Here is a 20,047-nt window from a genome sequence, read left to right on the forward strand (position 1 = left end):
GTTTTGTGTATATATGAATGATACTTTACTGGTTTTTAAAAGCCAGAAGCTTAGGAATAACTAGTTCTTGGGACACGTACTTTTTGTCTGTATTTGGACAGTTTTCTGAGCTCAGTCATGCTGTCTGTCAGCATCATTATAAATTACTCATTTTATTCGTTCAGTTGTATATTCATTTAGCTACTCAACCAATCCTCTCTTAATATCTCCTGTGGCCTGGACATTGTATCCTAGGTTTGGGGCTATGAAAATAAGTCCCTTCTAGAAGACACTCATGTTAAGTGGTGGACATGTTTATGTAAGAAACTAATAATAAGTGTAAATGATTATATGTTTATTGGGATCTTAACTATATGTAAGGCATTTTTTAAGGTCCTGTGGAGACATTTTAAAACGTATTCTACTCAGTCAGTTATTCCATCATTTCTGAATTTTTATAAAACTAAGCTTTGGGGTTTGAGGTCCCGCTCATACCCTTTTCTTCTAGGAGTTCTGAATCAATTGAATCAAGAGACAGGAATCGGATAGAGAATTGGACTATCTGCTTGATTGGAGTAATGCTGTATCAGAGAACATGGTTTATATCTGCAGCTAAAACGAGGCTTCCTAATGCTTCTTTCCCAGTGTAGATCTTGAGACCTACCCATAGGGAGACTGGTTTGTGGGACAGACACAGTCACCCAGTCCTCTGAAAGGGAAGGTCTGAATAGAGGGGACCAAGAAGAGGCAGGACTTGAGATCTGCTCATGGAAGTCAGACCTGGCCCAGACCCAGGTGTGTTACCACATGGAACCAGAACAGCTCCATGCCCTAAGCACTGTGCTCTGGTCTCGCAGTAGGAATCTCTGGGGGTGAGGCTAGACGTGTAGATTTAAAAAACACATCCCTTAAAATGTGATTTCCTTTCCATTTATCCTAGGTTTCTAATGATGTTTTCATCTGTATACCAACATTTAATATACACTTTCTTTGGCATTGTCATTGGATGTGGAGAAATCAAGTATTTACAGTTTCACACTTTAGTTTTCATGCTCATCTTATTTGCAACAGTGAATTTTGTAAGGTAAGAAGTATAATTTAAAGTTTGCTTACTAGATTTAGGTTCTCAAGCCCAGAATTACAATTGAGAAGAAGTGGGTTATAGCAAAAAGAGCTGTGGACATGCAGTCAGGAAACCTGTATTGTTGTCAAGGTCCTGACAATAGCTTGCTGCACAACTGAGGGGAAGTCTATTTACTCTTCAAGTTTTCATTGTAAAATGAGAAGGCGCAGAACAACAGCATCAGCATAACCCATGAGCTTGACAGAAATGCAAATTCATGGGCCCATCCCATTCTACTGAATTGAATCTCTGAAGTTGAGATCCAGGAAACTGTTTCAACATGCTTGTTAAAGTTTGAGCACCACTGGACCAGATTAATAGCTCCTAACATTTTGTTGACTTTCATCATCATTTATTATCATCATAACTATGATAAAGCCATTTGTTAAACATTAACCATGTACATTATGCCATTAGTATTAATGCAACTCTATGTGGTAGGTGTTTCTGCATCATTTCACAGATGAAGCCCCCGAGAGGTGAAAAACTTGCCTGGAGTCACCCAGATTGTGAGGAAGAGTTGGGATTTAAACTTGACTCCCAAGAGCATGCTATTTTTTGAGTGACATTGCCCACACGTGGCAGTTGTGTCTTCCATAAGAATTCGTGACAGTGTCTCTGAAAGTATTGTCATTTCCACTCAGGTTAGGCCTGGCTGAGTGAGCTTACTTTATAAGATGTTCTCATGAAACATTGCTTCTGCTGACTCTGAAGGCACTGCAGGCAACTCGGATAGGCACTGTCACACAGAAGGGTGGGTGTACAATTTATGTTTCTTTCCACCACAGGAGCACAAGTGCAAGGTGAGGTTGGTCTCAGTGTATGCAGAAAGATACATGGCTTTTTGCACACATCCATTATCTCATTTTGTCTGCATAATGACACTGGGAGATAAGAATTATTATCTCCATTTTATAGATAAAAAAACTGTCCAAGGGATTTTGCTGGTGGTCCAGTGGGTAAGACTCTGCACTCCCAATGCAGGAGGCCGGGGTTCCATCCCTGGTCGGGGAACTAGATCCCGCATGCATGCTGCAACTGAGTTCACATGCCTGTGCAACCAAAAAAAAAAAAACTGTCCAAAAAAGGCAAGGTGCCTTGCCCAATGTCAAATGGCTAGTGAGTGCCAGAGATCTTTTGTGAACTTATGGTTCCACCTCACTAGAGGAGAGACTTTAGTGGAGGGAGTCATCCTAAGGGGCCCTGAAAGTATGGGTAGACTTTCCATAAGAGACTTGTTGAGAAAAATGTTTCAGAGATGATGAGCCAAACAAAGGCCTGGACGTCATAATCATTGCTAACGTGTGTTAAGTGCTGACCACATTCTAAACATCATGCTAAGCCCTGTGAATGTTGCCTCATTTTATTGAATCTTCATAAGAGTCCTTTGAGGCAAGTTCAATGACTATTATTTCTCCATTTTGCAGATGAAGAAATTGAGGCTTGGAGAGGTTAAATAACTTGCCTAAGGTTACATAGTAAAAGACATCTAAATTTGAACCCAGGTAGACTGACTCCAGAGCCTTTGCTATACTGCCTCCCTGTTTTTGATAATCAGGAAATGACATAAATTGTTCTGTTTTGGCTGGAGTCAGTGGTATTTTAGAGAAAGATCATTTAGTAAGGCTGAAAAGGTTGATAAGAATTACTTTGCAAAAATCTTTAAATGCAAGGTGGAGGAGTTTGCCCAAATTAATTATATATATTATAGATGGCAAATTGTAGATTTTCTGTTTCTCAATGACAGGAATTCTCTAAATTGTCATACGAAATTCCCGGTTAAGTGACTGATACACAGTATCTTTTTTGAGGCTGAGAACATGTCAATTATATTTCTGCTGAAATTTCACTTGAAGGACAGTACTGATATTTTTTTGGTGCAAGTCCACTATAGATAGAATCTAGATTTTGGCATAGGATCCTATAACAAAATGACCTGTAGAGAAAGGAGGCACACATTGAAATTATTTACATGGTGTTTAGTGTATGATTCTTGTGGAAGCTCAAGAAAAATTTGGTTGAGCTGAATTTATTAAAGTGTCTACAATAATTTTACTTTTTCGTCATGATCTACAAGGTCCTTGTGGTCTAATTTCTGCATCTAGTCGTGGCCTTCCAGGGAGCTTGTTAATGTCATTTGAAGAAGTTTCCCTGCAGGAATTTACTACCAAGATCCTAAACACTACACCCTAGTGTTAGTGATAATTTCTTATATTTGTATAGAATTTCTAGCATTATTTTTCAAGATTTGAGTATTATATGCAAAATTTAGATCATAAGTTTGGTTAGTCTCAGAAAGTTTGAACAACCTATGGATAAACTGGATCGTCTTCTCTTTTCTGAAAAATTTTTACATGAAATTTAGTATTTACTAGCTAGTATCATCCATAAATAACATTAATACATAAGATGTGATATAAAAATAAATGTTTTTCTCTCCACAGGTTACTTACTGTTGTATTAGTGAGCCCTATTCTGAGGCATTCGAATTATGAGTATAACTGGAGATGGGGCATTGTTATAGCATGGTCTGGAATTAAAGGAGTTTTTAGCTTACTCTTGGCTCCAGATGTTCATAATCTGGCTGAACAAAAAGTAGAGTCACCACAGCTGGTAAGAAAAATCATATCCCATGATTATTCATACTGACTCATTTTTGTTTTGTAGCACTTGGCATAGTACCCAATAATAAAGCTAACCATTTGAAAAATTAGGCTTGAAGAATGCAGTCTTCTAAGTAGGAAGGAACTTTTGGGGGAAAGTTTATTTATGTTGACAGTGTGAAAGGGACCAAAAATCAAATAACAGTTCCAGATGTGGGAGTTGGGTGCACTTGGGATCGAACCCTGGCTGCACCATTGACAGGCTGAGTGGCCTTGGGTAAGTTCCCCAGACTTGTGGCACTTCAGTTTCCAGTGGAGGATCGAAATGATGCTTAGCAAAGTCCCTGACACTCAGTAAATGTTCAACATATGTTGTTGAACGTATAAATGCTGTTTTTCAAGAGCTGTCAGAAGGTATGAAAAAAATAATTCCTTATCTAGAGCATTCCAATTCCTATAGCTATTAGAGCAAAAACTGAAATGCTCATTAAATATGCTAAGGAAAGAAAGATTTTGTAAATTTTTGAATTCAGGATCTAGTCATATTTATGTCTTTTAGGGCTAAATAGAAAATTAGTTTCTTGAAAAATTTTGGCTGAAGACTATATTATACATAGTGAAAGACAAATCTCGGTTTCCTTTCTACTCTCTCTCAAAGCCTTTTCCCCATGGGCCAGCCAGTGGATTTCTGGGTAGTCTGGTGGTGGCAGCGTTGGTGAGACTCCAGGGAAGGTCCAGAGAGCCCAGAGCATCTGTGGACAGCGTGAGGGTACCTCGTCATTCGTGACAGTACTCTGTGAGCTAGCTGGAGAAGTTGTGAGAAGTTTCTAGAAATCCCCAGGACACCCCCACCACTTCCCAGTCAGATGAACCCCAAACCTGCTCCTGGGAGGGAGAACACTTGAATAATGTAAATTAAGAACATTACCCACCTCCCAAAGAACTTTAATCTGGAGGTAGATGTACCAAGTTTCTTGATAGTATCCAACTTCAAGTTCAGAATTTTCTCTTCTTTGCTATTTTACTCCTGTCCTAGAAGACCCTAAGAGCCCGGTATTTTTCAAATATCTTTGTTGGGGGGAGCAACTATCACCCTCTCTATCTTGTATGTAGGGGAACCAAAATAAAGAGAATAGCATGTTAGTGAAAGAACTCAGGCACCCTAACTCCCCAAAGAGAAAGAGTTTATTTTTAATGTTGCTTTTTAAGAAATGGAGTATCATAGTCCTCACCATCTTTCCTGAGGATTTACACTTCATATCTGTGGGCATGGTCCGGGAATTAATTTGGAGTTCAAACACACCTGTGGTTTTGCAGGGACTTTGGGTCCTTCCATGTTCCAGAGGAAAAGAATAATGAGCTCCTTCAGTTTTCTTTTGTGCAAGGAATTGGCCTAAAACCAAATCAAAGAAATGTTAACTAACATTTGAGTATCATTTTTCAGTGTTTCCCAAATCTGTTTGATGTTAAGAATCCCTTTGATGCCACCCCAGCCCTACAGAATCAGAATCTGCAGGGAATAAGCCTGGGAGTCAGTGTCTTTAAGAAGCATTTCAGGTGCTTATTGTGATCAGTCATTTGGGAAATACTCTCTGAAGACATACTGCTATTAACTCTGTTTTTCGGTAAAGGACATTGAGACTCAGAGTGGTAAACTGGCCTCAAATTACATGGCTAGTAAATGGCAGAGCCAAGACCTACAAATGTGGTTCTGCTTCTGCTTCTGCTTGGTGCCTCTCCTGACCCCAGCACAGTTCCTGTCTGCTTCTTCAGAGCTTCTCGTATGGCTGTAGTAAATGCTTGTGGCAGGTGCACTTCCCTATCACCACTGCCTGCCATTGCCGGGGTTGCTCCCCAGCCCTGTAGGTTCCACAGCAACGTCTGAGAATCAACCACCGTGCTGGCTTTCCAGGCTTTGCATGGCCACTGTTGACGGCAGCAACCATGGAGAGCTCCTCTCTCAGTGTCCTTATCCCTCTCAGAAACTACAAAATCTATTTTTTTTTCTTACTCTGATTGAGAACTGATTTCTACCCCAGTGGATTATATTCAAGCAGTGTCCACAAAATAACCCTTTTGCCTCTTCTTATCAGAGGCAGGATTTTAAAATGTGGATTAAGGTAGAATTTTGTTGGTGGTTAACTGAACAATGATTCCCTTTGGAGAACTTATTAATGTTTTGACTCTCTGTGTTTTGTTTTTCAGTTTATACTGTATATACAAGTAATATCATTAATGACTATGGGAATAAATTCATACATGATGACTTATTCAGCCAGGACATTAGGTAAAGTCTAATTAATTGGGGAGAGTAATGCAAAGAGATTATTGTTGGGGGGTGGTGGAGACATTTCTTATGGGGCTCAAGGAATTGATTATGAAATCACTCATTTTCATTCACTCCCTATTTATAGATGATGTATGAATTGGGATATTGATTCAGCCAGTTTAACAGAAACCACATTAACCGTGGCTTAAACAAGACAAAGTTTTTTTTTGTTTGTTTGTTTTTTTCCCCTCCACCAGAAAGTCCAGAGAAGTGGGATGGTTCTGTTCCACAAGGTTGTCCAAAGATCTCACTCAGATCCTTCTCCTTTGTTGATTCTCAGCTTCCCAGGGTGTTGCTTTTGTCTGCAGGGTAGATGCTGGCTCACTGCCACTGTATCGTCAATCCAATCAACTAGAAAGGGAAGATCGGGTTGGGGTGATGGTGGTGGTGATGGTGTTAATGGAGGGTAAGCAGCTTCCTTTTAAGGGCACAATCCAGAAGTTGTACATATCATTACCACTCACAGTCCATTGGCCAGAACTTAGTCACATGGGCACACGTGGGCAAAGGAAGCTGGGGAATATTATCTTAACTGACTGTCCATGTGCTTAGCCAAAACTCAGAGATTCTATTGTTAAAGGAAGAAGGGAAGAATGAATATTGGGAGCAGTCAGCAGGCTCTGCCACAGTTGCCTATTTCTAGAAAAAAATTGAAGCTGTTGATAATAAAATAACTAAATATAATAAAATCACAAATAGACCGATGATCAGTAGAGAAATCAGGGTAAGATAATCAGTGGTTGTGGAGTCAAGGGTGAGAGAAAGGGCAGGGTGGGATTACACAAAGTTTTAGAGTAGGGCCTTAGTATCCCCCAGTGTCCTGTGGCCTGGTCCTCAGCTTTGCTGGTGCAGAGACCTGATTTTGTCAGGGTATCTAGACTTAATCAAAAGGCTGGAAATTTACATATATTGCACTCATGGGAGAATACAGATGCAGCAGAAAATCAAGTTATTAATTTATAATGAGGGTGATTTCTTTCTATGTCAGAAATAATTGTGATCATTATTCAGGGTATTCACCTCTAAATACCAATCTCCTTGATAAATCAAATTAGTAATCAGAAGGTTTCTTGGAAAGCGTGGAACTGGTGAGAGGTCAAGGAAGGGTAATGTTGAAGGAGAGTTCTTATAAACAGGGAAGTAGCCTGGTGAATTTAGCCCCTCTGCTTGTGTCTTTTCACAGTTCTGCCCACTCCTGAAACGGTGCCCCATCTACACTATTGCAGAACTTCCTGTGGTAGCTTACCTCAAAGTCCATGGTCCCAATATGCAAATAGGACTAGTAAATGGGGCAGATTTTTGGCAGCTCTCCTTCTCCCCACGTTATGTGTTTGCTCTTGTTTGCAGTGGAAAGTAGAGGTTGGATCAGCAAAAGCCTACCCTGGAGCATGAGTAAAGTTAACTCGGTCCGTGAAGGTTTGCTCACACCTCCCTTCCCACCAGTTTTCTTTGACTTTCAGGGATCCAGACCCACTCTGCTCTCTTTGCTTATGATATAACATCTAGTTTTCTCCCATGCTTGCTTTCTTGAGATTGCTCTTACTCTGATAATCACAAAGACAAGAGCAAGAGGTTTTACTATCATGGAAATATTTTTTTCTTCTCCTTTTCTTCCCATACAATTTTTTTTATTGTATTAACTGAACCTCAGAATTTTCATTGTGAAACAAACATGTATGGCAAGTACTTTATCCTCAGAATCAATGCTCATCCTTTCTAGAAACACTCGCAAGTTAACAGGTAATTGACAAAATTGAGTTTTATCAGGAAGAGTTTCAGACCAACTTCTTCCGTCTGGTCTAATGCTTTTAAGAGACTCATCCTCTGGACCTAGAGATTATCATACTAAGCGAAGTAAGTCAGAAGGAGAAAGACAAATTCCATATGCTATCACTTATATGTGGAATCTAAAATATGACACAAATGAACATATCTACAAAACAAAAACAGATTGACAGATATAGAGAACAGACCTGTGGTTGCCAAGGGGGAAGGGAGTAGGGGAGAGGACTGGGAGTTTGGGATTAGCAGATGCAATCCATTACATATAGGATGGATAAACAACAAGGTCCTACTGTATACACAGGGAACTATATTCAGTATCCTGTGATAAACCATAATGGAAAAGAATATGAAGAATATATATATATACACACATATATATATACACACACACATATCTATATATCTATATATAGATATATATATTAGATATATATATATCTCACTGAGTCACTTTGGTGTACTGCAGGAATTAAACACAACATTGGAAATGAACTCTACTTCAATAATATTTAAAAAAAAAAAAGAGAGAGAGAGAGATCTATCCTCATATTCTTCCAGGATCATCTTAAACACAGGAGTTTGTTCAAATGTACTGGTGCCATCGAGTAGTCCACTTATACCCATGTTTCCCCAGAGCAACCGGAAAGTGGCCGTTGCTCCATCCTAATGGGTGGGATGTAATTAGGCAAATGAATAAACTTTCTCCTTGTGTGCTCTCAGCCATGGAAATTTTAAATCCAAAGCTGACACGTTCTAACTCTTTAGCATGGCAGTCAGATGCATCTTTGCTCTGGACCGTAGAGAACTGAGAGGGATATGGTTACAAACCTTTTTGAATCCCTGAAAATTTGAAATACAGCCACCACAGTGTCCTGTAGAGAATGCAATAAAGTTAAACTGAAACATTTAGAAACATTTAAAACTCTTTATGAGACATCTCATATGCAATTATGCAGAGAGAACAGTTTTATTATTTATTTATTTATCTATTTAATTGACGTGTAGTTGATTTACAATGTTTTGTTAGTTTCTGCTGTACAGCAGTGATTCAGTTATACATATGTATACATTCTTTTTTTATCTTCTATTCCATTATGGTTTATCACAGGATATTGAATATATTTCCCTGTGCTATACAGTAGAACCTTGTTGTTTACTGAGAACAGTTTTATTGAGATGGAATTCTGAATGAGTAGACTAAGCTCACTCACTAATTAAATTCTTCTTTTTGGTAAGCAAGCCTCATATCTAAAACTTCAAATTGATACTTCAAGATGATACAAACTGCTACAAGTTTTGGACATGTAGATTTGCTGGCCAGGAAATAGAGATGTTAAATTTGAGGGATCTCTATTGCAGTGGCCATTAAATTTTATTATGTATAAGAATCAGTTGGAGAAGTTGTTAAAATGCAAATTCCCAGGCCACTCTGATTCTCCAGACATGGCGTAAAGCTCAGGAATTTGCATAATTTAATAGGCAGCTCCTTTACCTGTAGACACAGGTAGCTTTCAATACTTGGAGAAATACTGATTGGATGCCTTTAAATAGTGAGTCATGTATCTAGCTATAGGGAACAAAAAGAAACTAAGAAGACATTCTTTAGCACTTGAGTCAGAAAAAGTTGAGCTGTACAGCCAAAAGGAAATGGATTGTTGGGTAATTTTCTGGAAAATTTTGGACAAATAGTTGTCCTTGCTCTAAGTACTCTGGTTTGGCTATGCAAGTGATGCCAAGATTTCACTACATTATGCAACATTTCTCTTCCCTGTGCAATCTTCACTGTATTTTATTAAGGCCCTTCCTTTTCTTTGTCACAGGTTTGTGTGCCATCTCCCTTCCAAGACAAATGGCCATGCAAAATGCCATTAAGCACATCCAGAAGATAATACAGAACAGAATAACTTTATTTAAAACAGAAAAAATTTTGACAAATGTTAACTGGACCTTAGTAGAAGAAAAAACAAAGATTGAATACATCATTCCTGTGAGTTGATACCTGGCAAAAAATTATGCAAATGCCTTTTTCTTTAGTTTATTATAAAAAACTTGATTCTGCTAGTTGTATGTCAGGATACTGAAGGGAGATACATTTACTAGCTTTGCTATATTGGCAAAATAGTTTGAATTCTGTCTCTAAAGAGAAGGTGTTGGTGATCTAGCCTTATTTGCCAAATACAGGAGAACTGGTGTTTTTACAAACTGGCTGATTGAGTAACTATGAATGGCCTCTGCCAGGGTGATGTTTCCAACTGGTTGAGGAAGTGAGAGATCTCTCCCTGTATAAGTACTATCAAAACAGAAAACATAGGCTGCTCCAGAGAGCAGTCAAGCATACAACTAGCTTGGGGAAGAATTTGGCTTCTAAATCTCCCCAAGTGAATAGTTACTTCGCCACAATTGAAAGCAACATTTCTAATATGGAGAACGTTTTTCACTTATACACCCCTTCATTTTAGCGATTCTGATTTGAGTTATTGGAATCTTGGTTGAGCGAAGTATTTGACAGCTCCTAATCATTTTTACTTATTTGTAACTTTATCTCTGTGTGTTTTTAAACTTAGTCTGATACTGTTCAGTTTCCTCATGTTTCATGTGATAAAAAAGTGAAGGAGGAGTCCCCAACAGATGAAGTTTTAATAGAAGAGGCCAGATTGCATGTAGCTATAATACAAATGGTTGGTACCCTTCACATAATCTGCTTTTTATTTATTTATTATTCTTGCAATGCTTTTAATTCTTACGTATGGTTTTCAGGTGACTAGAAGATATATTTTCATCTTTTGATTGGTTGTTAAAATTTATGTTTGATTTATGAAAGTTAAAAAATAAAAGAAATCTCTTAGGATTTAAATTCAAGTCACAAATGTTATTCTATTTCTAAGTCTAGCTAATTTTATCAGTTCACTTTTGGGGAGTCTTTGAATAATGTTTGGTGCCATTTATGTACTTAATTAAAATTCTTCAAATATTTGAAACTGCTTTTATAAATTTAACGTATTTGAGTTCCTCTTATACAATATTCTCTCAAGTGCTTATTTAACTCTTGTAAATCTAATGAGTTAAAATAAATCTAATGAAGCAAAATTCTCTTAAAATATTTACAATTTAATATTTAAATGTTATAAACGTAGGAAGATTACTAGGTAAAATCAAGTTTAAATCAACTTATCAAATTGCACATTTAAAATTGGGGTTTTATTCTAATAGTACAAATTTTATTCAATTTTACAAGTATATAAAATACTCGTTATGCTCAGAATCCTTCTTTTTTACTTTCATTTTAGAACTTATTATTATGAAGAATTTCTAAAATATACAAAGGTAGATAAAATAATGTAATGAACTCCCAAGTACCCATCACTCAGCCTTAAAAACCATCCACACATGACCAACTGTGCCCTATCTGCACCCTCATTCACTCCTCCATCTTCCATATTATTTAGAAACAAATCCCAGATATTATATCATTTCATCTGCAAATATTTCAGTATGTATCTCTAAATTTTTAAAATTTAGTCTTTTTAAAATTTGGTCTTTTTAAAAACATAGTAAAATACTAATATTGCACCTAAAAATTAATAATTCCTTAATAACATCAAATATTGGGTTGATGATCAAATTTCCAATTATCTCATAAATGTGATCAATGTGTATTTTCACAGTTTATATTTTTAAATTGCATTTCAGTAAAATCACGTATTGCAATGAATGAATATGTACTTTGTCTCTTTTAATCTATAAATTCCTCCTTTTATTTTTTCTGTTGAAGAACATATTTCTTCTTAATACAAAAATATTAACACTATATTTTCATTTTAAAAACATTTCTGTACTTAATTTAAAATGTTCTCAGAATTTGAAAGGCTCTTACCCAGAGAGGTAAAGTATGGTCACAAATTCCTTGTAAGACCTCCTATTAAGAGGTGGTGTCTATATCCCTCTCCACCATTAAATTTGGGCATTCTTGTGATTTGTTTTGACCAGTACAATGTAGCAAAAGGACTTTGGGCATGTATTGGAGCCTAGGCCTTGAGGAGATTTGCAATTTCCCCCTTCTTCCACTTTGAATACCACCCTGAGATTGTCATGTGAGGAAGCTGGCCTAGCCTCTGAAGAATGAGAGGCCACATAGAAGTAACCTGAGGCATACAGCCAAGAGTCAGTACCCTACTACCAGACTTGGGAACGAAGCCACTTTAATTTGAGGCTTGGGACAGTAGATTCAACCTCGCGATGGTAAGAGATGCAAAGAATTTGTGACCATATTTAAATGTTCCACTCACTGGCCACAAATATTTTTACCCCTCCTACGAAGCAAAACACACTCATCTTTTTCTAAGACACTGCACGCCCACCCCGAACCCTGGCAAGCCTTCATCCTATTATGGTATCAGATTCAAAGTCCAGTATCTCATGATGAGCATTTAGTCTAGGTCTGCTGAGGCTTCTTGGTTGTATCTCCTTAAGTATGATTCCTCTTGATCCAGAGACCTGTGGACTAAAAAGAGAAGTTATCTGTCTACCCCACCTCCACCCACAACATTCAGTGGTGATCAACAGACACCTCTGTTCAAGAAGGTGAAGAACAGGAAGCACTGATTAATCACTGGTCCTTGGCAATTCTGAAATCCAGATGGGCATATGTCCCAGTTCTCCCCATTCTCTACATTTTCATAGGAAATAACCCATGTTTGTGGCTGAGTAACCTTCTCAGACTGATTTCTGCCAGTAGAAATGGAAATTCCTATTTATTTAGAACTCGTACTGTCTTTTTTAGTCCAATCTGATACAATTTCCTTAAAAACTCATGTGTTTTCAATGAGTCGCATTGTAGTCCACTCTACTCTGCAATTCCTTTTCATACAGGCCACATGTCAGACAATGTGAGTCTGAGAAAGCCTTTAGTCTGCTTGAGAGGGTAGACTAAAGGCACTTTGGTTCTCCTCCACATGGCTTCCTATCTTCCAGTAGAGTGAACTGGGCTTCTTTACTACATGGTGGTCTTTGGGTTCCAACAGGGTGAGAGGACAAGCTGCAAGCCCTCTGTATCTCCTAGGCTCTGGAAATTGAATAACATCACTTTTACCCCCGTTCTATTAGTTAAAGTAAATCACAAAGCTAGCCCAGATTCAATGAGTGAAGACCCCACCTTTGAAGGAAGGAGCAGCAGTGTTAGTTACAAAGAGGCATGGGAAAGGCATGCTACATTGGGACCATTGTTCTAATGACCTACCACATTTACTTTTTTTTTTTTTTTTTTGCGGTACACGGGCCTCTCACTGTTGTGGCCTCTCCCATTGCGGAGCACAGGCTCCGGACGCGCAGGCTCAGCGGCCATGGCTCACGGGCCCAGCTGCTCCGCGGCATGTGGGATCTTCCTGGACCAGGGCATGAACCCGTGTCCCCTGCATCAGCAGGCGGACTCTCAACCACTGCACCACCAGGGAAGCCCCCACATTTACTTTTTAAACGAACAATCCCATGTAACGACCCACTGCATGTTATCTTTTCTAAAAAAATTGAAATATATTTGATTTACAATATTGTGTTAGTTTCAGGCATACAGCATAGTGATTCAGTTTGGTTTTTTTCAGATTATATTCCATTGTAGGTTATTATAAGATGTTAACTATAATTCCCTTTGCTATACAGTAAATCCTTATTGTGTATATTTTATGTATAGTAGTTTGTATCTGTTAATCCCATATCCCTAATTTGTCCTCCCCACCTTTCCTTTTTGGTAACCATAAGTTTGTTTTCTATGTCTGTGAGTCTGTTTCCATTTTGTGTATAGACTCATTTGTATTATTTTTTAGATTCCATATATAAGTGATATAATATTTGTCTTTGTCTGACTTACTTCACTTAGTATGGTAATCTCTAGGTCCATCCATGTTGCTGCAAATGGCATATTTCATTCTTTTTTATGGCTGAGTAATATTCATATATATATATATATATATATATATATGCCACATCTTCTTAAGCCAGTTATCTGTTGATGGGCACTTGGGTTGTTTCTATGTCTTGGCTATTGTAAATAGTGCTGCTATGAATGTTGAGGTGCATGTATCTTTTTGAATTAGAGTTTTGGGGTTTTTTTTTTTTGGATATATACCCAGAAGTAGAATTGTTAGATAATATGGTAGCTCTATTTTTAGTTTTTTAAGGAACCTCATACTGTTCTCCCTAGTGGATGCACCAGTTTACATTTCCTACCAACAGTGTACAAGGATTCTGTTTTCTCCACACTCTCTCCAGCATTTATTATTTGTAGCCTTTTTTTTTTTTTTTTTTGCGGTACGTGGGCCTCTCACTGTTGTGGCCTCTCCCGCTGCGGAGCACAGGCTTCAGACACGCAGGCTCAGCGGCCATGGCTCACGGGCCCAGCCGCTCCGCGGCATGTGGGATCTTCCCGGACCGGGGCATGAACCCGTGTCCCCTGCATCGGCAGGCAGACTCTCAACCACTGCGCCACCAGGGAAGCCCCTTGTAGCCTTTTTGATGATAGCCATTCTGACCAGTACAAGGGGATACTTCATTGTGGTTTAGATTTGCATTTCTCTAATAATTAGTGATGTTGAACATCTGAAGTAAACTCTTTGAGTTGTATAGATTTTGAGTTTCCTGAGAGAGTACTTTGCAAAAATGGAATATTCTGTAAATATTTAAATTGAATGAAATTTATTTCTTGCTCTAGAAGTTTTTGAATAGTATATTTTCATATATTGAGTTCAATAATAATAGTGAGGGGTATGTAAAGGTCAAGCAGAGTACATTACATTAATGTTTTCATCCTTTGTAATTTTTATTTAAAATTGTATGTTTAGAGTAGCTTTGAAAAACAGTGTAATGACGGAGTCCTCAGTGTAGAGGCAGCCCGGACATTAATTGGTGCAACCAAAAGCTATTGCCACATCCAAGGAAAGTAAGTGTAATACTTCTTTAACTGATATTTCCAAAATTGAATGGGTATGTGATAGAGAATGAAGAAACTGAGAGTTCAGTGTCCAGATTGATCAATCTTTTTATCTTATCTATCTGTCCGTCCATCCATCCATCCATCCATCTACTTCCTATTTTACTTTACTTTACTTTTCTATTTTACTTCCTATTTTTCTTGTTTATACTTTTCTCCCTGAAAATTCATAACTTTGATGACATTGGGAGTTTCTGGAGGAAGATTTGACTACAGAGCAATTATATGAGAGACAAGGGGAGCCATGAAAAAGAACCCATATAGTTTTAATTATGGTGATAATTATTTTGTCTTTATATCATATTTACTAAATTACTGCATAGGGGAAGTAAGGAGGCCTGGAGCCTGACATTAAACTGCTCTCTGGGGTGGAATAGGATCATAGGATCTGGAGGAATTGATCCAACCCATGGAACTGATAGATGCAATTAATATGATGGGAAAAGCTCAGTATCTTAGAGATACATTGATACCTGGTTACAGTCCTGAAACATTAGATAATGGATGGTCTAAGACAAACCTGTGGGGCAACAGTGATAGGAGATTCTGTCTGGGTGATAGTTAACATTTCAGCAGCCTGGTAATATATCTGGGAGATGTAGCATCAATTCCTAAATAAAGTTTGGGAAGGACAGAGACTTCAGGGCCTTGGAGAATCTTGGGCTAGTCAAGGCATGACAAAAGGAAGCTTGATTCTAAACCCCAAAGAGTTGGATTCTGAAGTTTTAATTATGTTCTACCTCAGGTCACAGATAGTTCCAGGAACATGGACAGCAGGAGTCTCCCACTAAAAATGTTTCTGTTCTATGACCATGGGTGGGTAGGTGGATGGATACAGAGGCATATTTAATAAACCCATATTACATTTATGTTTAGTATAACTTTCTATTTTATATTACCCAAAGGTATAGCACTTGCTTTTCATTATAACACATATGTATATTTTTCTCTATTAGATTCATGAGTATTTATGATGTTTCAACTTATGTAAGAGCTAGAAGTTGGCTTATGAAGTTTAAAAACATATTAACTTTCTTGGAATATCATGAAGATAAGACACCTCTTTCTCTATATGGGTAAGTACTGTGAACCTGTAATAGCAATGTACTTGAAAATATGACCTTTTCTACATTGTCAGAATAGATTACTTTGATCTTCCCTAAAAAAAAAAAAAAAAACCCAACTAATATTATAGTCAAGTCTTATTGATTGAGTGCGGAAGGAACAAAGTTCTTGCTTCTCTTTCTCCATTCTGTTTTACCAATTTCATTGGCACCTCTATTAGAGAGTGGGTAGAAAAAAGATGAAAAGGATGGTCATATTTGGATTCTTCAAGTTTGAATTACCATGTCTTAGGGTCACATTACATGTTGGACTTCTTTCATATTCTTCTGGGATGAGCAGGGGTGAGAAATAGCAAACTCAAAGACTAGATCTAGCTCTCAACTTAATTTCATGTGCCATGGGATAGTTCTGTTGATGTCTATAATTAGGAAAAACACAGCATGGCCTTAATAATAATTATAAACAACGTCCAAAATAACGCAAGATACAGATTTTTTTTAACTTGTGTAGACTGTTTGTTTTGTTATATAAGTTGTGAGCTTATATACTTTTTAGAGCAGAAAGACAAGGTTTTTCTACTAACAAAAGATGTCAGGGCTTCCCTAGCGGTGCAGTGGTTGAGAGTCAGCCTGCCGATGCAGGGGACATGGGTTTGTGCCCTGGTCCAGGAAGATCCCACATGCCGTGGAGCGGCTGGGCCCATCAGCCATGGCTGCTGAGCCTGCGCATCCGGAGCCTGTGCTCCGCAACGGGAGAGGCCACAACAGTGAGAGGCCCGCGTACTGCAAAAAAAAAAAAAGATGTCAAATGAGAAAATACTGGGACCATTAATGCTAATAAATTTTAAGTGGGTGTTAACATGCTTTTCGTAACAAATTATGATAATTTTTTACTTTCTTCCATTGATTAAGTTTACAGAAAAATATAAAAATTTAAAACCCTAGGATCTTGACATATATCCAAGTAACCTCTTTTTGTCAGCTTCTACTTTAGATGAATAGAAAAAAATTTTTTAAATGTCATAGTAATATTGAATAGAATATTTCATTCTGTTCCTAATTTTAAGCAGTGTTGATGTTTTTCTCAAAATTAATTTGTTTCTTGCTTTTGATGTATGAATTTTTGCATTGTTCCTATGTGTGATTAGCCTTGATTTTAGAAAATGCTCTCCAGACAAATCTCAAACAGACAATCCAACCTTACACCTAAAGGAGCTAGAAAAAGAAGAACAAACAAAGCCCTTAGTTAATAGAAAGGAAGAAATCATAAATATCAGAGCAGAAATAAGTGAAAGAGAGACTAAAAAACAATAGAATAGATAAATGAAACTAAGAGCTGGTTCTTTGAAAAAATAAATAAAATTGATAAACCTTCAGCCCAACTCACCAAGAAAAAGAGAGGGCCCAAATCAATAAAATCAGATGAAAAAGAAGTTACAACTGAAATCACTGAGATACAAAGGATCACAAGAGAGTACTACAGTTATATGCCAATAAGATAGAAGAAATGGACAAATTCTTAGAAAGGTACAATCTCCCAAGACTGTAGCAGGAAGAAGTAGAAAATATGAACAGACCAATTACCAGTACTGAAATTGAATCAGTAATTTAAAAACTCCCAACAAACAAAATTCCAGGACCAGATGGCTTCACAGATGAATTCTACCAAACATTTAGAGAAGAGTTAACACATATGTCCTTATCAAATTATTCCAAAAAATTGCAGAGGAAGGAACGCTTCTGAAATCATTCTATAAAGCCAGCATTACCCTGATACCAAAACCAGGCAAAGATATCACAAAAAAAGGAAATTACAGGCCAATATCACTGATGAGCATATCAATAGATGCAAAAATCCTCAACAAAATATTAGCAAACCAAATTCAGCAATACATTGAAAGGATCATACACCATGATCAAGTGGGATTTGTCCCAAGGATGCAAGGATGGTTCAATATGTATGTATATATTCCATATATATAATGGAATATTACTCAGCCCTAGAAAAGAATGAAATCTTGCCATTTGCCATGTGGATGGACTTAGATGGTATTATGCTAAATGCAGTAAGTCAGACAGAGAAAGTCAATTACTGTATGATTTCACTTATATGTGGGTTCTAAAAAAACAAAACAAATGAATAAACGTAACAAAAGAGAAACAGAGTCATAGATACAGAGAACAAACAGGTAGTGTCCAGAAGGGAGGGGTCGGGGGAGGAAAGAAATAGTGAGGGAAATTAAAATGTACAAGCTTCCAGTTGCAAAATAAATGAGTAACCAGTATGAAATGTACAGTGTGGGCAATATAGTTAGTAACTATGTAGTATCTTTGTATGGTGACATATCATAACTAGACTTACTGTGGTTATCATTTTAAAAGGTCTAGAAATATTGAATCAGTGTGTTGTGTAACAGGACCTAACATAGTGTTCTAGGTCAATCATACTTCAAAAACAAACCAACAAATCCATAGAAAAAAAAGATCAGATTTGTGGTTACCAGAGGTGGGGGGTGGGAGAGGGGGAAGTGGATGAAAACAGTCACCAGGTACAATTTCCATTTGTCAGATAAATAAGTACTAGGGAGGTAATGTATTACACCATGATGAATATAGTTAACACTGCTGCATGTTACATATGAAAGCTGTTAAGGGAGTAAGTCCTAAGGGTTCTCATCACAAGGAGAAATTTTCTGTTTAATGTTGCATCTCTATGAGATAATGGATGTTCACTACACTTACCGTGATGATCAGTTTGTGATGTATGTAAGCCAAACCACTATGTTGTATACCTTAAAATTTATACAGTGCTGTATGTCAATTATATCTTAAGAAAACTGGAAGAAAAACACACACCCCCAAAAGCCACCCTCCCAAATGAATATGTATTTATAGTACCTAATGTTTTGGCAGAGGTTAATGAAAATGTTTCTTCTACCTGGGTGAATAATAAGCATAAGACATTAACTTTAAAAAAAAGCTCCTCAGCCCTGATCTAGATTACCAAGAGCCATATTTTTATCTTTTTCCCTTATGATTTTTATGTCTAGAAAGTATGGTTTAGATTTTTGCTTAGCTATTGTTTCATATTATTTGTATCTTTCTTCAAATTAATGTTAATATTTATTTAAACAAATGAACTTCAGATTTTAATTGTTATACCTTTAAAGTGATCTGACATTTTATTTGATCTGTTTTTTTTCAGGAATAATAAATTTCTGATTTTTATATATCACATTGTATTTTCAGAAGAATTTGAATATGCAGGACATATTATACGGATAATGTACATTTATCCTATGATAATGCATCTATGGCCAATGGCAAGAGAATTAAATGTGTCAGCACTGATATTAGTAAACTACTATTTTGTATTTTTATATCTGTTAGAATCAGCATTGAAGGTACTGTTTAAAATAGAAATGTATCCTATAAAAAGAACAGTTTAGATAATTTGAATCTATTTTTGTCATTTTTTGGAAATAATTGATACTAGAAGCCTTTTGCTGTAGCAGTTGATAGGATCCTGGAATTTTAGTAATCTTTTTGAATTTTCTGAGTTTAATAATGAAATCAGTAAAACAGTTAGTCTTGGATATCAGATAAGAGAAGTATAAAAGTGGAGAGAATCTCAAAGATCAGGCAAAAAAGAATTGAAAATCTAGACATTTGCTGTTTCCCTCAAATACTCCCTGTAATGATGCAAAGAATAAATAAGTGAATAAAACCAAAATGGTTTGCTAGTTACTTGTCATAAGATGAGAACTACTTTTTAGGATAAATGCTTCAAAGATGATTTATCAGCATTACATTTTCATACTTTAATTATAATTAATAGTATTGCAGTGAATCTGTTTAGTACTTTTCATTGCTTTTCTTTGGCATTACAGCTTCATAATAGATTATGTATATTTGGAATCAAATTATAATTTTTGATGTAGGATTTTTTTGAATTTCAAATGAATGACTTAAAACCCATCTTTTGGAATATAACTCATTTGTAGTTGAGGATTTAACTGTTAATTTTAAAGAATCCCCTCCCCATATCATTGTATAGTGCTATGAAATGATGTACATTCTATATGTTTTCTAAACAGATAACAATTTTGAAAAGCAGATATTTTCATCAACATTGGAATACTTTGGAATTTTGTATCGTGCTTATTGGAATCGTTGATATAT

The 20,047-nt window shown here is 36.8% G+C and overlaps 1 protein-coding gene across 1 annotated transcript in view; it reads left to right on the plus strand.

The window, feature by feature from the left end:
* The window catches only part of SLC9C2 (solute carrier family 9 member C2 (putative)), a 33,292-nt gene extending 18,538 nt beyond the window's left edge, over positions 1-14,754 (plus strand). Inside the window, exons 7-12 of the mRNA XM_060142181.1 lie at positions 920-1,063; positions 3,547-3,715; positions 5,911-5,992; positions 9,640-9,806; positions 10,399-10,497; positions 14,653-14,754. Of these exons, the coding sequence (XP_059998164.1) occupies positions 920-1,063; positions 3,547-3,715; positions 5,911-5,992; positions 9,640-9,806; positions 10,399-10,497; positions 14,653-14,754 (763 nt within the window). The remainder of the gene's footprint in view (positions 1-919; positions 1,064-3,546; positions 3,716-5,910; positions 5,993-9,639; positions 9,807-10,398; positions 10,498-14,652) is intronic.
* Positions 14,755-20,047: the final 5,293 nt, after the last annotated feature.

This window comes from Lagenorhynchus albirostris, chromosome 2, assembly GCF_949774975.1.
Source record: "Lagenorhynchus albirostris chromosome 2, mLagAlb1.1, whole genome shotgun sequence".
Taxonomy (NCBI): Eukaryota; Metazoa; Chordata; class Mammalia; order Artiodactyla; family Delphinidae; genus Lagenorhynchus; species Lagenorhynchus albirostris.